Consider the following 18,179-nt stretch of genomic DNA (forward strand, 5'->3'; position numbering starts at 1 on the left):
TTTGAACTGTAGAGTGTTTTTTTTTTTTTTTTTTTTTTAAGGTACGACCTTTTTTTTTTTTTGGTTTGTTTATTCATTTAGGGAAATTGAATTACTTCTACGTATTGAAAGTGTTTATCTGAGGGAAATTGTTTAATCTTCTAGATCTGTTTTAACTATAATCAGAATATCAGGGTAAAGCATTGAGTGGTTTTTGATGCTGTAATTCCATTTTCTAAAATCACTGGGCGAGATGCCTGTGGCCCACGCCCCTCATCTGAGGAATGTAGCCTTGGAGATACAAAGTAACTTGGGCTTGATCGCTGCTCCAGGTTCCTCTTGTGGCCGTTAATGGCGTGTGTTTAGGATACTTTGGGATTTCATAAAGTCGCTGGTAGAGAAGACTTAAGAGATAAGGACGTAGCTTGGAGAAATAGCCCCATCTTCTCACCGGAGTCCAAAACTTCAGGGAGAGATGTCATTGCAATAGCAAGGTGAGGCTGCTGGGTGGCTTTGGAAGTAAGTCTGAAGAATCTGGACTTTACCCAAGCAGGAGCAATTTTGGCTCCCGGGGTCCACGTGGAGTGTGGCTGAGATCATCTTTGGAGATGTTAATGCAGTGAGTTTTGACAACTCGTTTGAAAGGCCGTTGGAGGGACTCGAGTCATCTTGCAAGGAAGTTGCTCAGACTTCCCTCTGACCTACAGCGCAAACATGCAAATTCAGATGCAAGTCAGGGGAGGACCACTATTCAGTGGTGTCTGGTTAAGCAGAAAACGGGAGACCAAGCTGATGGCAGAGACAGTGACTGAGGTGTTTGCCAAAGGATGACACGGCTTCATGGATGGTAGCTAGTTAATACTCTTAAATACTTCAGTTTATTTAACTGATACCATGAGGGGTTTCACACTTTATCTGATGTCCCTTCAGGAGCAGCCCTGGGATAAACCATCTCTGATGTCATGAGGGGTCTCACACTTTATCTGATGTCCCTTCAGGAGCAGCCCTGGGATAAACCATCTCTGATGTCATGAGGGGTCTCACACTTTATCTGATGTCCCTTCAGGAGCAGCCCTGGGATAAACCATCTCTGATGTCATGAGGGGGTCTCACATCTTGTCTGATGACAGTCAGGGGGCAGCCATGGGATAAACCATCTCTAATATCATGAGGGGTCTCACACCTTATCTGATGTCCCTTCAGGAGCAGCCATGGGATAAACCATCTCTGATGTCATGAGGGGTCTCACACCTTACCTGATGCCAGTCAGGGCTCAACCATGAGGTAAACCATCTCTGATGTCATGAGGGGTCTCACACCTTATCTGATGCCAGTCAGGGGGCAAGCATAGTATAAACCATCTCTGATGTCATGAGGGGTCTCACACCTTATCTGATGACAGTCAGGGGGCAAGCATAGGGTAAACCATCTCTAATATCATGAGGGGTCTCACACCTTATCTTGAGGCAGTGACTCTCAAAACATGATTGAAAACACTCAACTACCATCCACTGCTCCCCGGGGGCGGCAGAGAGAGCCTGTGGTTCTGAGAATATCATGTCATGTCATCTGTCCCAACATGTGACCGAGAAGAAATGATTGTGCTGAATTGAAGCACGCTTAGATGCGATCACTGGGCGGAACTTTGGATCTGCGGGACCTTGTTACCAGCCTCCCATGTTCCTGGCTGTTCCTCCCTCTGCCGAGATGAAGTGAACGCTTTGGCTGCTTTTTGCATTTGACCACAGCTGACAGCTCTGGCCTTACTTGTAGGTGTAAACCTACACACTTCTGGTATGGCACAGGCTCTTTGTTAAGCACAAAAAAACAATGTGGGGATGGTGAGTTAGCAGTAATGGAAGGCAGGGTAGGAGGGAAGGAAGCAGAGAAGGAAGGAGGGATAAAGAAGAGGAAAGGATGGAAGGAGGATGCTCTTGTTGCTAGGAGACCGTTTCAACCATCCAGGTGAGAAGACTCTACTGAAACAGTGCTGGGGCGGGGGGGAGGGAAACAGTGAAGCCAGAACATTTAAATATTAAGCTTGAATTTAAGTATTAAGTTAGAGCTTAATTTAAGTATTAAGCTCCTTGGAGAGCTCCATGATCCTTGAGAAGTACTGTCAAGGAAAGGTTAAAGCTCATCCCAAGGTTTACGAATGATCACACAGATTGCAGCTCTTTGTCAGAGATTCCCACCTCTTTAGACGGGATGGTGTTGGTCCTGACCGGTCTCTAGAAATGCGGTGTGTGTCCATCAAGGACCAGTGCAGTTTGGCTTCTGCGTGTTGGATAAGAAGGGCAGAATGAGAGTCCCCACAGAAATCACGGCCGTGAATGGTACTTTGCAAGTATCCTACTCTGAAGACTCAGAGCCTCTTGGAATTTAAAGTTGGGAACGCGCTTGGCCAACAAGCCAGTGTGTGGTGTAAGAAAAGCAAGCTTATATTCTAGTATGTCTGAGTACACTGGTGTAGGTCAAGTGCGTAGAATGACATGCTTTGCACTGGCTTTCAGATGTCATCTCTCCTCTTGACTTTGCTCATATCCTGTGGTCAATTTCTGCGGCTGCTTCTGTGCAATCTTTGCAGAGCTCGAGAAATGGAGGAGATGGCTTTGAAACAGTTGCAGCCCAAGTCCGGTGTTAAAAGTGACCTTTGTTGTCCCGAAGCATTTTAAGCTCAGTGAGTGAACATCACTCCCTGCGGTACGGGATGGACCAAACACGTGATTCTTGGTGTAGGCGGTGATTTTCTTCTCAGACGTCTAAGGAAAAATAGTCAAGCACGACCTTGTTTTAGGGGTGAGGCAGACCTCATACCAACCTCCAGAGGAGCCTGGCAGAGGGGTCATTGGTGTTTGTAAAGAAATCATGTTCCCCGTCTCTCCCAAATAAAAAAAGCCACAAGACCCCTAATATGCATTTAACTGTCAGCTGCCAAGGTGATGCTGCAAGTGAAATAGTGCGGGTGAAAATGGACCTTTTTTGTTTCATTCTCTCCTTAATCATGTTAATCTTTAGTTTTGCCTCTGGGAATTAAACGACACGGTGTGCTGAAGGAAAGTCTAATAAACAAGGCCCTGGTACCCCACGTAGAGATCTTGCTTTCTTCAGAGTGTTTGACACAGGAAAGTGATGTGCCTCCTTCCATAAGCGACCCGAGTTTATCTCCGTTTAAGGCTTCTGACTGTGCATCGCCAAGAACTTTAACAGATTGTTCCGGGTCTAACGTGTACTTATCTGGATTTTTAAAATCCTTTATTCTCTGAGAACAAAATAAATGTGTTTTCTTTACCTTTCAAATGTACACCAAATGCCGAAAGAAAAAGAAAAAAGAAAAAAAAAAGCCACATATCTAACATGAACACTCTTTCCTAGGTGCCATCTCTTTAAGAAAACGTCAGTAGAACTGGAAGGCCTGATTCTGTGAAATCAGATCAATTCAAAAAGAGTAGGAATCCTCACTCCCTTTCATTGCTTTTAGAACAATAAAAGTCAATTCTTACGCTCAGCCTCTGAGTTTTATTTTATAAAAATGTCTCCACGGCAGGTCCAATTAAATAGGAATTTTGCAACACTTTATATCAGAAGACTCAAGTAAGAGAATGCGAGGTGCTATGTTGCATCCAACATTTTTTCTGAAACATGTAAAAATAAAAGCACAAAGGCAGATTATTTTAGAATACATCAACGGTTTTACATGAACACATGGATAAGAAGGCTTATGGTATATGTTTTTATATTTTTTCATGTCACTAATAGGAGCACAACAGTTGCAATTTATTTATCTTGCATGGCACATATGTAATCATATGTGTAGGTCATGTATGTATCTATCCATCTATCCATGTGCATATATAGCAGGCAGGAAGTCCTATAATATGCAAGATGGGAAAAGGGAGAGTGTATCCAACTCTTTGCAACCCCACGGACTGTAGCCCCGCCAGGTTCCTCTGTCCCTGGGATTCTCCAGGCAAGAATACTGGAGTGGGTTGCCATTCCCTTCTCCAGGGGATCTTCCCAACCCAGGGATGGAACCCAAGTCTCCTCTGTCTCCAGTACTGCAGGTGGATTCTTTACAGTCTGAGCAACCAGGGAAGCCTGTTATACAGTACAATTTCACGCAATATATGCTGTGTATACTATCCGGAGAAGGCAACAGCACCCCACTCCAGTGCTCTTGCCTGGAAAATCCCATGGATGGAGGAGCCTGGTGGGCTGCAGTCCATGGGGTCGCTAAGAGTCGGACATGACTGAGCGACTTCACTTTCACTTTTCACTTTCCTGCATTGGAGAAGGAAATGGCAACCCACTCCAGTGTTCTTGCCTGGAGAATCCCAGGGGTGGGGGAGCCTGGTGGGCTGCCGTCTGTATCCACAGTATATAATACACATATTCTATGTGATACAGCATTTATTATAGACAGTGTAGAGGGAGCCGTATAAGGTATGATACACATAGTATCCTTTTGTATAGGGCGCACTATATACAGTATGTCATTTTTTGGTTGCTGAGTCATGCTTGACTCTTTGCAACCCCATGGATTACAACACGCCAGGCTTCCCTGTCCTTCACTATCTCCCAGCGTTTGCTCAGATTCATGTCCACTGAGTCAAGTGATGCTATACCACCATCTCTAATGATAAACATACAGAGTACCACCTACACTGTGGTATCCAGTGTATGTGAAAGGGAAGTGGAAATGTTAGTCTCTCAGTCGTGTCCGACCCTTTGCGACCCTGTGGAATGCAGCCTGCCGGGTTCCTCTGTCCATGAGATTTCCCAGACAAGAGTACTTGAGTGAGTTGCCATTCCCTTCTCCAGGTGGGTCTTCCCAATCCAGGGACTGAACCTGCACCTCCCTCTTTGCAGGCAGATGCTTTAACATCTGAGCTACCAGGGAAGCCCATATGAGTATATAGATGAAACATTTTCTATAAGCATACAGAAATACACTAGATACAAAGTATACCATATAACACATATATACTGTTGTATAGAGTACCCTTTGACACAGCATAAACCATAGGAAGTATATAATGTCGCATAGACGCTATGATACATGCAATATTCTTTAAAACTGTATACGGTATACAGTCTACAGTGTATCAAACAGTATCGTTATGCAGATACCCCATGTATAGTATATGGCGTACCGTATATGCTAATAGGCAGTATACTTTTATGCAGTACATGCTATATAAAGTATTTAGTATAAGATCTGTGGGCTTCCCAGGTGATGCAGTGTTTAAGAACCCACCTGCCAATGCAAGATATAGAAGAGATGTGGGTTTGATCCCTGGGTCGGGAAGATCCTCTGGAGGAGGAAATGGCAACCCACGCTCCAGGATTCTTATCTGAAAAATGTCCATGGAAAGGGAAGCCTGGTGAGCTACAGCCCACGGGGTTGGAAAGGGTTGGACACGGCTGAGCGACTAAGCACATGAGATTTATACTGTGGATATATACTGTTTATTATTTATAGTCTTCTCTCCCTACCAGTTTGTAGGTATGCTAATGTAACAGTGTGCTCTTGCTATACACCAGGAATATTACGGCTTCCTCACTTAATGCCATTCCCAATATTCATATCCACTTTATAGATCAGGCTAAGAGAGGTTTAAGAATTTGCTCAAGATCTCCCAACTTGTAAAGCTGGAGAAAGGCACAGCTTAATGTATGTTCATGATGTTGACAGCCTCAGACTGAGGATTAAAGCCCTTCCTATGACAATACCTGCATCTGTGAGTCAAGGATATCATTTGAAGCCTGCATGCCACCTGGGAATGTCTGCAGACGTTGGGTCTTCCAGTGGAACCTTTTGGTGCCCCAGCCTTCTGGCACATAAGCAAAGAGGCGGTGGCTTTCTAAGTGTGTTGCCAAGAAGGCGTTGCCTGGAAGGTAGAGGTTAGGGCACCCACGGCAGTACAATACACCAGGGCAAGCTAGGTCTGCACACCACTTCTGAGAGTTCACTGCTATCCACGAGGTGACTTTTTATCATGCACAATCGCAGATGTTCCTAACCAGCAAACAGAGAAGACAAAATCTGTCTTACAGGTCATTTTACCAAGCAAAAAAAAAAAAAAATTGGAAGAAATTAGAGTATACCTTTGAGGAGAATTTCTGTTACCTTAAAAAAAAGCTGGGTGGCAGCCATGTTTCAAGTACCATGTTTTACAGAGATTCTTTCAATATTGATGACTGTCTCTCTGCCTGTGGCTGTTCATGTATATCACAGGGGATTTCAGTTTCATAGTTGCCGAGAACATTTGAAATCTATGAAAACCCCAATTTACTGCATCTTGTGGTATTTCTCCTAAAATCCTTGACTTTAGCGTGTCTAAAAGCACTGTCTTGCCAAACTTAAGACATCAACGGAATGTTATTTGATCTTCACGTGACTCAGTCTTCAAAAGGTTTTCAAGTTATATACGTATTTCTAATAGCACAAACAGTGGATGCATATTTCTGTTTATTAACATTTCATAATGACAGAAGCCAGATTTTTTTTGCATTTTTAATGTATTTTAATTGTTATAACTGCAATATATATCCATCCCCCTAAGAAGCAGTTCTCGAGGAAGAAAGAGAATGTACACGTTTTGGACAACAATCTCTAAATCGGGATTTCTCACGTTTAATACTGTTGACATCTGGGATGAAAAATTTATTTGCTCTGGGGGGGAGCTGTCCTGTGCCCTGGAGAGCATTTGACAGTCATCGTGGTATCTACTTTCATTCATGACACCATCCTTCGTGTATAACAACCAAAAACATCTCCAGGTATTGCCAGATGCCCACCCCCTCCCCCGCCTTGTGGGGGCCGATCACTCTCTGGTTGAGGTTAGTGACTCCAAAAGTGGTTCAGCCTGAAATGCTGAATATTTTCCAACAGAAGTAGTTTAAATTTGAAATGCTGAAACATATCCAAGACACGTGTTTGTTTTCCTCCTGAAAAATCTCCCAAGTTTGGAAGACAACTGGATGCGTTAAAAACATAGAAATGTTACAGAAACGGTATCGTATTTTCATTGGGAAGTATTTTAAAGGTTAGGGTAAGAGGGGATTCTTTTATAGACAAGGCGGAATGGTAGACACGTGGATTCAACCACTTCGGTACTTTGCCCGTATCAATAAACACGTGAGATGATCTGACCGTCATTTCGTTTTGCTTGATCAAAATTGACTTGTGACATGCAGAAGAGTGTGACCTTTTTTTTTTTCCCCCCTCTCTTTTCTCTCTCTCCCTTCTGTCCTCAGTGACCCCAATCAGCCTGTCCCACAGGACACCAAGTTCATTCACACAAAACCCAACCGCTTCGAGGAGGTGGCCTGGTCCAAGTATAACCCCAAAGACCAGCTGTATCTGCACATCGGCTTGAAGCCCCGCGTGAGGGATCACTATCGGGCCACGAAAGTCGCCTTCTGGCTGGAACTGGTCCCACACCTGCACAACTTGAACGAGATATTCCAGTATGTGTCCACCACCACCAAGGTGCCCCCTCCGGACATGACGTCCTTCCCCTACGGGACCCGGCGGTCGCCCTCCAAGATCTGGCCCACGACCAAACGCCCGGCCATCACCCCAGCCAACAGCAACCCCAAGCACTCCAAGGACCCTCACAAGACGGGCCCCGAGGACACCACGGTCCTCATCGAGACCAAACGGGATTACTCCACCGAGCTGAGCGTCACCATCGCCGTGGGGGCGTCCCTGCTGTTCCTGAACATCCTGGCCTTCGCTGCCCTCTATTACAAGAAGGACAAGCGACGCCACGAGACCCACCGGCGCCCCAGCCCGCAGAGGAACGCCGCCAACGACATCGCGCACATCCAGAACGAGGAGATCATGTCCCTGCAGATGAAGCAGCTGGACCACGAGTGTGAGTCGCTGCAGGCCCACGACACGCTGAGGCTCACCTGCCCGCCGGACTACACGCTCACGCTGCGCAGGTCGCCCGACGACATCCCGCTCATGACCCCCAACACCATCACCATGATCCCAAACACGCTCACGGGTATGCAGCCGCTCCACACGTTCAACACCTTCAGCGGAGGCCAGAACAGCACAAACATTCCCCACGGACACTCCACCACCAGAGTATAGCTCTGCAGTCCCCCCTCCCCTCCCCGCCCCCTCGCCACCCCGCCCCCTGCAACTGGAAGACGGACAGAGAAGCACCATCTTCAAACAAGGAATGTGTTTCATCCCACTGGCTTAAGACACACACACACACACACACACACACAACCCCCAAAAGGGCAACCATTGTGTCTTTGCAGACCTCCCATGCTGGCATTTCCCGGTACCACGAGATCAACTTTCGACCCTACGAAATGTGAAACCGTATCCATTCGCTGTTACGAGTTCTGCTTTTAAGACCCACCACCATCCAAGCCGACTTTACTGCTACAAGGACGTCGATGTATCAAGGACCTGGGCGTTTCCAACCGTGACCGTAGAGGCTGACACCCTTCTGGAACTCAGCCGGGGACACTAAAAAAAAGTGTTTTTTTTTAATCACAGTTAAAAAATAAAGTTCTTTATGTGCCACACGACAGATGGCTCTCCTTAAGTGAAAAACAAAAACAAAAAAAGAGTCTGTGGGCTTTTACCCAGCATACGGAGCAGTAATCCAGAAAAGAAGGAAAAGTAGAATTTTATTATTAAAATAAAGGAACGGACTATGCAGTTAGATACCTAGAGTTCTGTGCAAAGAGATGTTTTGCCAGCCTGAACTATATTTAAGAAACTTTGTAAAAAAAAAAAAAAAAGAAAGAAAGAAAATGTATATAGCTGTGAGTTTAAACAAACACACATGGAGAGAAAAAGAAAACAAAAAAAAAGCAAAAAAAAAAAGCGCTTTTATTGGTGTTTTCAGTTTGAAAGAGCTTTTAGCAAGGTTGTGCTCTCCATTAGTGGTCTGTATGTATATAAATCGGTATATACGTTAGTCATATCACCTCTTTTCCCTCCAAGACACAGAGGGGCTTCTTCTTAAATCCTTGTGGCCAACAGACACAAGGTTTTCTAAGGCGTTTCATTTGTAGGAGGATATGGTTGTCACACGGCGCAACTCTGACCGTCCCTGTGACCAGGCTCTCTCCCTATTTTCTTTTTTTGTTTGTTTTGTTTTGGGGCTGGAAAGTGCATGCCAAGGGATTCTTAGGAGACTGTTGTTTTGTTTTGTTTAGGCAAACCTTTATTTTTGTGTTGTTAAAGACTTCATGAAGTTGCAACTGCTCCCCCACCCCCTGCAAGAAGGGTCCCCAGCGTGGAGTCTATTTAAAAGCTTGTTGACTTAGATACACGCGCATGCAGAGAAACCGCAGGGCCTGGGAGGGGAGGGGGTGGGGAACAGAATACAAGTCTCCTTCTGTAGCTGTGGCTCTTTGAATCTGTTAAGGAAGAGTCGCTTCCCACACCCAGGGTCCTGCCAAAAGGGAGAAAGAAAGCTTGTGTTTGGTGGGCCCGCGGAGTGCTGAGTCAATACAGCTCTGTGTTCCCCGGCAGCTGCAGAAATACCTGTTCAGCTTAGCTAATCAGATCGAAGGAGGGGGGCATGTGTCTTTCCTTTCTGGTAAAAGCAGTCAAGTCCCTTATTTATCAGTAAGCGGGGTTTTGTTGTTGTTGTTGTTGTTTTTGAATTCTTTCGATCATTTACGGGGTAAAACATACGCTTGTCTGAAACGATTATCTTCTGTGCACTTTGTGTATCCGTCACTGATCCGGGACTATCAGAGAGAGACCAAGGAAGGGAGAAAACACTTCAAGTGCTTTGTGGGGGATATCCAGGAAGTTAGAGAATGGCCTGACTGTCAAGATAACACCCGGAAATATTCATGCATTGTTCACTGGTGAGGTGGGGATGAGAATCTTGGCGCCTCTGACACCAAGTGATTTTCTTATTGTCTTTTTAGCTTTCCTTAAGGGATATCACGCAGGTGTCATTAAAGGAAAACAGTAGCAGCGGTGGTGACTTGACGTTTTGGCTTTCAAAAACCTATTGCCGCGCCAGGAAATAGGAGCCAAAGAGGATGTCTCGGGGCGTGGTTATCAGAGCAGCTCAGCTAAGGTGCACATTCTCAAGAAAGACGGTCCAAATTCCTTGTCCCTTGCTACAATCTTTGATTACCGGAACCCTTAGACTGAAACTGTAGCAGTACCTTTTCAAAGTCTTTGAAAATGACCGCCCCCTCCATCCCACACCCCCAGAAAAACAGAGTTCTTAGGAAGTCTGTGCAGACCGATCTCCCAGTAAATTCTGCTGTTCATCTCGGTTGAGATTTTAAGAGTGAGTCTGTGTATAGACGTACGTGAAATGTAATCCCAACTTTGCCCAGAGTGAAGTGCAGGCTCCTGCAGCTAAGAGGTGTCATGGGTAAGGTTTTTGTTCATCCTGTTTTAAAGCTCCTGTCAGACCATTGCTGCAAGCTATTGTATTTATTACCCCAGCTAAGCCACGACAAATAGGCTGTCCAGGAAACGACGGAGGAAGTGGCACTCGACAGCCTTGTGGGACCTGGTATGTTTGTAATGTGAATTCCAGTATTTGTTTAGTATTTCCAAGCGTCTTCTGCTAGCAATATGCACAGTAATGTATCAGGCTTGTGACATTTGGATAAGGAAAAAAAAAAAAAGTTCTTGTTAAGTGAATAACTTTAGCTTTTACAAAGGGTTATGATCAAAAGCAATTTAATACACCTTAAATGATATCTTATTTCTACATGGAAAGAAGTTATAGAATCTTCATAGAGTTCTATGAGAATAAAATATACTTGCTATCTATAAAAAAGAGAAAAATGAGAAAAAAAAATAAGTTAAAAAAAAAAAAAAACTTTCCTAGGCTTTTATTCTTGAACTTCACTGGCACGCAGGGTTTAATGGTTTCTCGGATTATTATTTTGCGATTTTGTTTTTGATTTTGCCTTAAGTAATGATAGAAGATATATATGGCTGGACACATATGTATAAACTTTTCAGCAGCATTTTTAATAATAAAATATCACAGTATTTTCTAATGCTTTGTGCAAATAATTACGCGTCCATTCTTTCTTTGGAGGTGGCCTGTTGTATTTCTTTTCCCGGCTTCAGACGCCTTTCTCGCTTTCAGAGCTAAGTGATACATTTGATGTAGATGGCCCGTGGTAAACTCAGTCGATTATGGACCGGTTTCTTGTGGTTTCTCCTGGGGAACAGATTTTGTGTCCCCAACAGGAACATTTCTCTTGGCCTGATGCTGAACACAGTGGTGGAGGGGTGCTCTGAATGGTGAAATTGGCAACAAGAGGGTATTTCCTGAAATGAAACACTTGAGTTTATTTCTTTGACCTCAGCTGCTTATGTTACTGGGTTTTGTGTTTGCGGTCATGTCTTGAAACTTTCCAACAAAGAGCCTCCTTTGGGTATGTGTCCGACAGCAAGTTTATTTGAATACAACTCGAGAGATGAAAGACTCAAATTTGTCCAGGCTTCCCATATACTGGGGCTTCCCAGGTGGCTCAGACGGTAAAGAATCTGCCTAGTATTTCAGAAGACCTGAGTTTGATCCCTGGGTCAGGAAGATCCTCTGGAGAAAGGAATGGCAACCCACTCCAATGTTCCTGCCTGGAGAATTCCATGCACAGAGGAGCCTGGCCTGCTACTGTCCATGGGGGTCATAAACAGTCAGACATGGTCCAATGACTAACACACTTTTCTTTGCACGTGGCCATTGTTTATCTTGGCAACTTATCGAAAGTTGTTGACCGGAGACATTCCAGTATTCATTTGCATAACAAATCGCCAGCCACAGGCATTACTTTCTGTACAAGCCACCCCAGGTCAATAATGTGTTGACATCCTCAAGAGGCCTAAGGGGACAGGCGCCTACAGTATTTCTGTTTTAACAGTAGAGGTGTTGAAAATCAGGAAGGTTAAGGGACGAGGTAGCAGCAATACTTAGATTCAAAGGAAGATGGTGTGTTCACAGCCCAGGCTCTTCACCAGTAAGGAACGCAGCTTGGACTTTTAACTCAAGTTCATGGATGTCGTGACGACGTTAGCTAATTATCAGAGACAGGAAGGCAGCAAAGACTGTGAATGCCGTATTCAAACTCGGAAGTTTTTTCGCGTGTTGGACTGAGGTTATTTGCCAAATGAGAAGTGCACAGGACTTATACATGAATGCTAAGTCATGTCCAATTCTTTGTCACCCCATGGGCTGTAGCCCACTGATTGCACTGTCCGTGGGATTCTCCAGGCAAGAATACTGAAGTGGGCTGCCATGCCCTCCTTCAGGGGATCTTCTCAGGCCCAGGAACTGAAATGAACCCAGATCTCCTGCGCTGCAGGCCGATTCTTTACCATCTAAGCCACCAGGGAGGCCCTAAAGAAAAGAAAATCCCTAAAAAAAAAAAAAAAAAAAAGAAAAAGATTACTATCATGTCTCTGTACCTTGAGAAGACGGATAGCTTTACACTTTTTAAAGTGCTTTTCATGTAGTCATAAACCTCACCCTGGTGCACACACTGTGGGTACCGTTTGTGTAGGTATCGAATTTTGTAGAACGTCGGTTGATCTGAAAACACAACTTTGATCAATTTTCCCTGCCGTTTTATGCACAATTTGGAGGTTCATCTGAGGCCGTTAAACATTCGCAATCTCACTTTTGGTGAAATGGCATTTTAAAAATGCTGGCGATCCCTGCCTTTCGCCAGAACGAGTGAAGACAGAAGATGAAATTTGGTGTAGGAAGGTTGCGGGGTCTAAGGAGACACACGAGGAAACGTTGTAAATAATTTATCACAAACAACGGGAAGCTGTGTGCCTGCATCCTGTTTGGCAGACACCTTCTAAAACCATCTTTGGAAAGATGAAACATTTGAATGACATGAATGCAGAGAGAGAACCTGATCCCAGCCAAAGATGCTCCTATAGCCTCCACCTATCTATGGGTCCTCAGTAGGTGCTTTGTGGAGTATGTGTTGTAATAACCCCGTGAATCCCAGTACACTGGAGGCATTCTAAGGGAACTATAGGAGGAACCCCATGTCCTCTGACTTTGTCATTATTCTTGAGTTGCTTAGTCATGTCCAACTCTTTGCGACCCCATGGACTGCAGCACACCAGGCTTCCCTGTCCTTCACCATCTACCAGAGTTTACCCAAACTAACGTCCATCGAGTCAGTGATGCCATCCAACAATCTCATCCTTTTGCCTTCAATTTTTCCCAGCATCAGGGTCTCTTCCAGGGAGTCAGCTCTTCAGATCAGGTGGCCAAAGTCGACTTATTCAGTGTCAGAAACCATTCTCTGATTGTCCAGTAATCTCCATTTCCATAGGTCTTTTTTAAAAGCCCTTCTGTGCCTCTCACAGTATTGGAAGAAGGGTGCAGGGGACTAAGACCCGATCCCACATTCTGGGCAAATACTGCTAAGTTGCTTCAGTCGTGTCCAACTCTGTGCGACCCCATAGACAGCAGCCCACCAGGCTCCCCCGTACCTGGGATTCTCCAGGCAAGAACACTAGAGTGGGTTGCCATTGCCTTCTCCAGTGCATGAAAGTGAAAACTGAAAGGGAAGTCACTCAGTCGTGTCCAACTCTTTGCGACCCCATGGACTGCAGCACACCAGGCTTCCCTGTTCTTCACCATCTACCAGAGTTTACCCAAACTAATGTCCATCAAGTCAGTGATGCCATCCAACCATCTCAGCCTTTTGCCTTCAATTTTTCCCAGCATCAGGGTCTCTTCCAGGGAGTCAGCTCTTCGGATCAGGCGGCCAAAGTAGACTTACTCAGTGTCAGAAACCATTCTCTGATTGTCCAGTAATCTCCATTTCCATAGGTCTGTTTTAAAAGCCCCTCTGTGCCTCTCACAGTATTGGAAGAATGGTGCAGGGTGGGACTGAGACCCGATCCCACGTTCTGGGCAAATACCTGCTACTGCTAACTTGCTTCAGTCGCGTCCGACTCTGCAACCCCATAGACAGCAGCCCACCAGGCTCCCCCATCCCTGGGAGTCTCCAGGCAAGAACACTGGAGTTGGTTGCCATTGCCTTCTCCAATGCATGAAAGTGAAAAGTGAAAGTGAAGTCGCTCAGTCGTGTCCAACTCTTTGTGACCCCATGGAGTGCAGCCAACAGGCTCCTCCATCCATGGGATTTTCTAGGCAAGAGTACTGGAGTGGCGTGCCATCGCCTTCTCTGGGGCAAATACCTACCTTTGTTTAATGCTGCGACTTAGGAAATATACTTCCACTTTTAATATCTCTGCTTTGTTTCTATGCAGTGTTTTCCCTGGTTACATCTGCTACTCAAATTTCCATGAGCCAGCTTGTTTCTAACAGGATAAGAATTTAACAGGACCTGTGGCTTCCCTTATAGCTCAGCTGGTAAACACTCTGCCTGCAATTGGACAAATGTGTCTAATGTACCAGCAGAAATACAGTCCTCAGTCATGTGTTTGTGAGAGACCTGGGTTTGATCCGTGGGTTGGGAAGATCCCCTGGAGAAGGGAACGGCTACCCACTCCAGTCTTCTGGCCTAGAGAATTCTATGGGGTCGCAAAGATTCGGACACGGGTGGGCAGCTTTCACTTTCACATGGTCAACTTTTTGGGGCTTCCCAGGTGGCGCTATTGGTAAAGAATCCGCCTGCCAGGGCAGAAGACGGGAAAGATTCATGGGGCTTGATCCCTGCGTCAGGAAAGTCCCCTGAAGAAGGAAAAGACAGTTTCCTTACAGTTCACGTACCTTACAGTTCACGTACCTTACAGTTCACGGGGTCGCAGAAGCAGACTCGACTGAGTACACACGCGTGCAGGGTCAACTCTGACAATGTGGAATCCCGCTTTTATTCTAGACCTAATTGCTACCCGTCACATAATAAGATTTGATCTTGTTCTTTCAAATTGCTTTTCAGTTGCATTTAAATGTGTCCACTGTACCAGCAGAAATCCTGTAATACGTTTTCAGATGTGTCTGTGTCCGTGTGGGGGCTTATATAAGATACTATGTAATGTGGAGAGCTAAAATTCTGCCTCTTGCATGAATTATCAGGGTAACCAGGAAAAGTAGCAATCTGTATCTTGCCTACAAGGAATATATGCAAAAGAATATCAGCATTGGCTGATCTGGGTGTGCTAGCCAAACAGGCGAAAATTCCTTTTATAGAAAAGATAGCCGGGACTTCCTTTGGGAGTCCGATGGTTGAGACTTGGCCTTCCAATGTACAGGGTGCAGGTTGGATCCCTGGTCGGAGAACTAAGATCCCATGCACCTCCTGGCCAGAAAACCAGAACGCAGATAGCAGCAGCAATATGGTAACACATTCGATAAAGACTTTGAAAAGGGTCCACAGGAAAATATCGAAAGATAGTGGATGACTGTTGTTGTTCAAAATAGTCCCTGGAGATATCATTCCAGTGTTAGGCTTAGGAGAGAAATGGACAATTTGCTCTGCTCTGATGCTGAATAAATGGTCTGCAGCGTGACGATTACGCTATCTTTATGGGTGTGTGGCGTCTACAATCTAGAGGAAAGGGTTCCATGGTGGGTCATGAAAATGAAAGCATGCACCTTTTTCGCCTCACAGGAGGTTTGGACTCTTGGAACTATGACAAAAATAATTCAGCACAAAGGGTATCCACATGGGAGCCAGGTGATCCTGCTAAAATGGCTGGATTCCTGTTTATACCGGAAGTCGAAGGGTACCTTCTATTTACTTTTCTCTTTTACCGTAACATGCGTTCATGCTGGTTTATGGTAAGAGAAATGTTGGAGCCACGTGATGCCAGTATTTCTACAAAGAAGCAGTAGAAACTGGCTTTCTTATATAACGCACCATATGATTAGTATAAGCAGTGCGTCTCGGTTGCCCAGGGGTGTCCGATTCTTTGTGACCCCATGGACTGTAGCCCAGCAGCCTCCTGTGTCCGTGGGATTCTCCAAGCCAGAATACTGGAGTTGGTAGCCTTTCCCTTCTCCAGGGCATCTTCCCAACCCAGGGTGATCAAACGCAGGTCTCCCGCAGTGCAGGCGAATTCTTTACAGTCTGAGCCACCAGGGAAGCCCCTGACCTGTAAGGCATGCATCTAAATAAGAGGGGAGTTACCCACAAGCCAGGGGCCAAAATGGCTTTGAGGGGAAGGGGGCTTCATGCTTCTCCTCCACCTGCCAAGGGAAGGTCAAGTGCCCTTCAGCAGTTCACTTAATTTCCACGTGTTGATCTGCTAAGCAGGCACACTGTTTGGACCTCAGGGTGCAGTTAAAGGTGAAACAAGAGGGCACGTTTCAGAATTTCGTTAGCAACACATACAGACCTCCGAGGGTCCTTAGTAGTCACCTCCTCGTTCAAGTTTGTCCCCAGGCAATACTGGAAGAAGGGGGTTCCCTGGTGGCTCAGAGGGTAAAGAATCTCCCTGCAGTGCAGGAGACCTAGATGTGATCCCTGGGTTGGGAAGCTTCCCTGGAGGAGGACACAGCAACCCACTCCAGCATTCTTGCCAGGAGAACTCCACGGACAGGGGAACCTGGGGGGCTAGGCAGCCCGTGAGGTCACAAAGAGTCGGATAACTCTTTAGTGAGCGACTAAACCACCACCGAATATTGGAAGAAAGGTGTCACTGGATGCTGTGGCCTTGCGGGAACTCTGCTTAGCAACCTGGCATCATTTGTGTTTCGTTTCACCTTTATTCATTCGGCTTCTTTACAGCTAACACGCGAGTAGCTCCTGTGAAGCTGCAGGAGTCGTAGAAGCAACGTGCTTCGCTTGTCTCCCTTAGGAGACGGCAGTGTTAGGAAAAAAGAGCGTTTTGAAAAGAGTGTTCAACTGGTATTTATGGGAGGAGGGAAAAGAAAAGGAAAGGGGCTTAGGTGAGCATGTCTCAGACGTGATGCTTTTGATCTGAGAGGACGCAGGAGACGTGAATGGTGAAAAGAAAGCGCTAAAATTTCATCCCTCATGGCCTTCACACACCTCTGCGTGCACACACTACGTTAGGTCGTTTAAATCCTAGTAATCCCCTTCAGGGGCTAAAGAGACAGGGTGTGGTGGAGAAATGTATGATGAGAGGGGGGCAATTTCCCAAGATGTTTATGGAATAATACGTTATTGGAGAAATTTCTCTGTGTTTCTGGATCAGTAGCAACTGTTACTGTAAATCCACATGTAGTATTAACAGTAGGTGGGAGGGGGGTTCATGTTTGGGAACGCATGTAAGAATTAAAGATTTTAAAATTTAAAAAAAAAAACAGTAGGTATAATATATATTTGGGGGCTTCCTCTGGTGACTCAGAGGGTAAAGCATCTGCCTGCAATGCAGGAGACCCCAGTTCGATCCCTGGGTTGGGAAGATCCCCTGGAGAAGAAAATGGCAACTCACTCAAGTGTTTTTGCCTGGAGAATCCCACGGATGGAGGAGCCTGGTAGGCTACAGCCCACGGGGTCGCAAAGAGTCAGACACGACTGAGCAACTTCACCTTCACTTTCATAATATATATTGTACATTTATAATTTATAGAAATAACATTCAGTTCTGGTTGAAAGGCAGCATTTGGTGAGGCATTATAACAGATATGCATATATGCACATATGTATATCCTAGGATAATATATGTACATATACAATCCTAGTATTATCCTAAGTATTAAATATTTGTGTTGAATTGGCCAAAAAGTTCATTTTTATGGAAAAACCCAAATAAACTCTTTGGCCAGCCTAAAATATATCATATATATAATTTTATTATAATGGGATGGCTACATATATCTATAATACAAAAAACACTGATCCTACCAAATATATAGTATGTCCATTACGTATTGTTCTTGTTCAGTTGGTGAGTTGTGTCCGACTCTTTGTGACCCCATGGACTGTAGCTCACCAGGCTCCTCTGTCCTCTATTGTCTCTTGGAGTTTGCTCAAGTTTGTGTCCATCGACTTCATGTATCGCATAGTATATTCTACTTTATATACTATGTATGTAGCATACTACGTGTATTATGTATATAGTAGCTACACATATGTATACTGAGTGCATATATGTATTCTATGTACATATATGTATACCAAGTACATATAGGTATATGATATACGTATATGTATGCTACATATACTATGTATAAATATAGAAATATATTTTATGCATGATATATAAACACAAAGACTGTATGTGTTGTGTACACATATATATGCAGTGATTTCTACCGGGAGTTATGAGT

General features: G+C 44.9%; 1 protein-coding gene across 2 annotated transcripts in view; it reads left to right on the top strand.

Annotated features, from left to right (window-relative positions):
* The window catches only part of NLGN4X (neuroligin 4, X-linked), a 396,345-nt gene extending 385,331 nt beyond the window's left edge, over window positions 1–11,014 (top strand). Inside the window, exon 9 of one of the 2 annotated variants that reach the window (XM_018044013.1) lies at window positions 7,240–11,014. In XM_018044013.1, the coding sequence (XP_017899502.1) occupies window positions 7,240–8,086 (847 nt within the window). In that variant the 3' untranslated portion in view covers window positions 8,087–11,014. The remainder of the gene's footprint in view (window positions 1–7,239) is intronic. The other variant, XM_018044014.1, reaches the window with a different exon arrangement.
* Window positions 11,015–18,179: the final 7,165 nt, after the last annotated feature.

Source organism: Capra hircus (assembly GCF_001704415.2).
Source record: "Capra hircus breed San Clemente chromosome X unlocalized genomic scaffold, ASM170441v1, whole genome shotgun sequence".
In the NCBI taxonomy this organism is placed as follows: Eukaryota; Metazoa; Chordata; class Mammalia; order Artiodactyla; family Bovidae; genus Capra; species Capra hircus.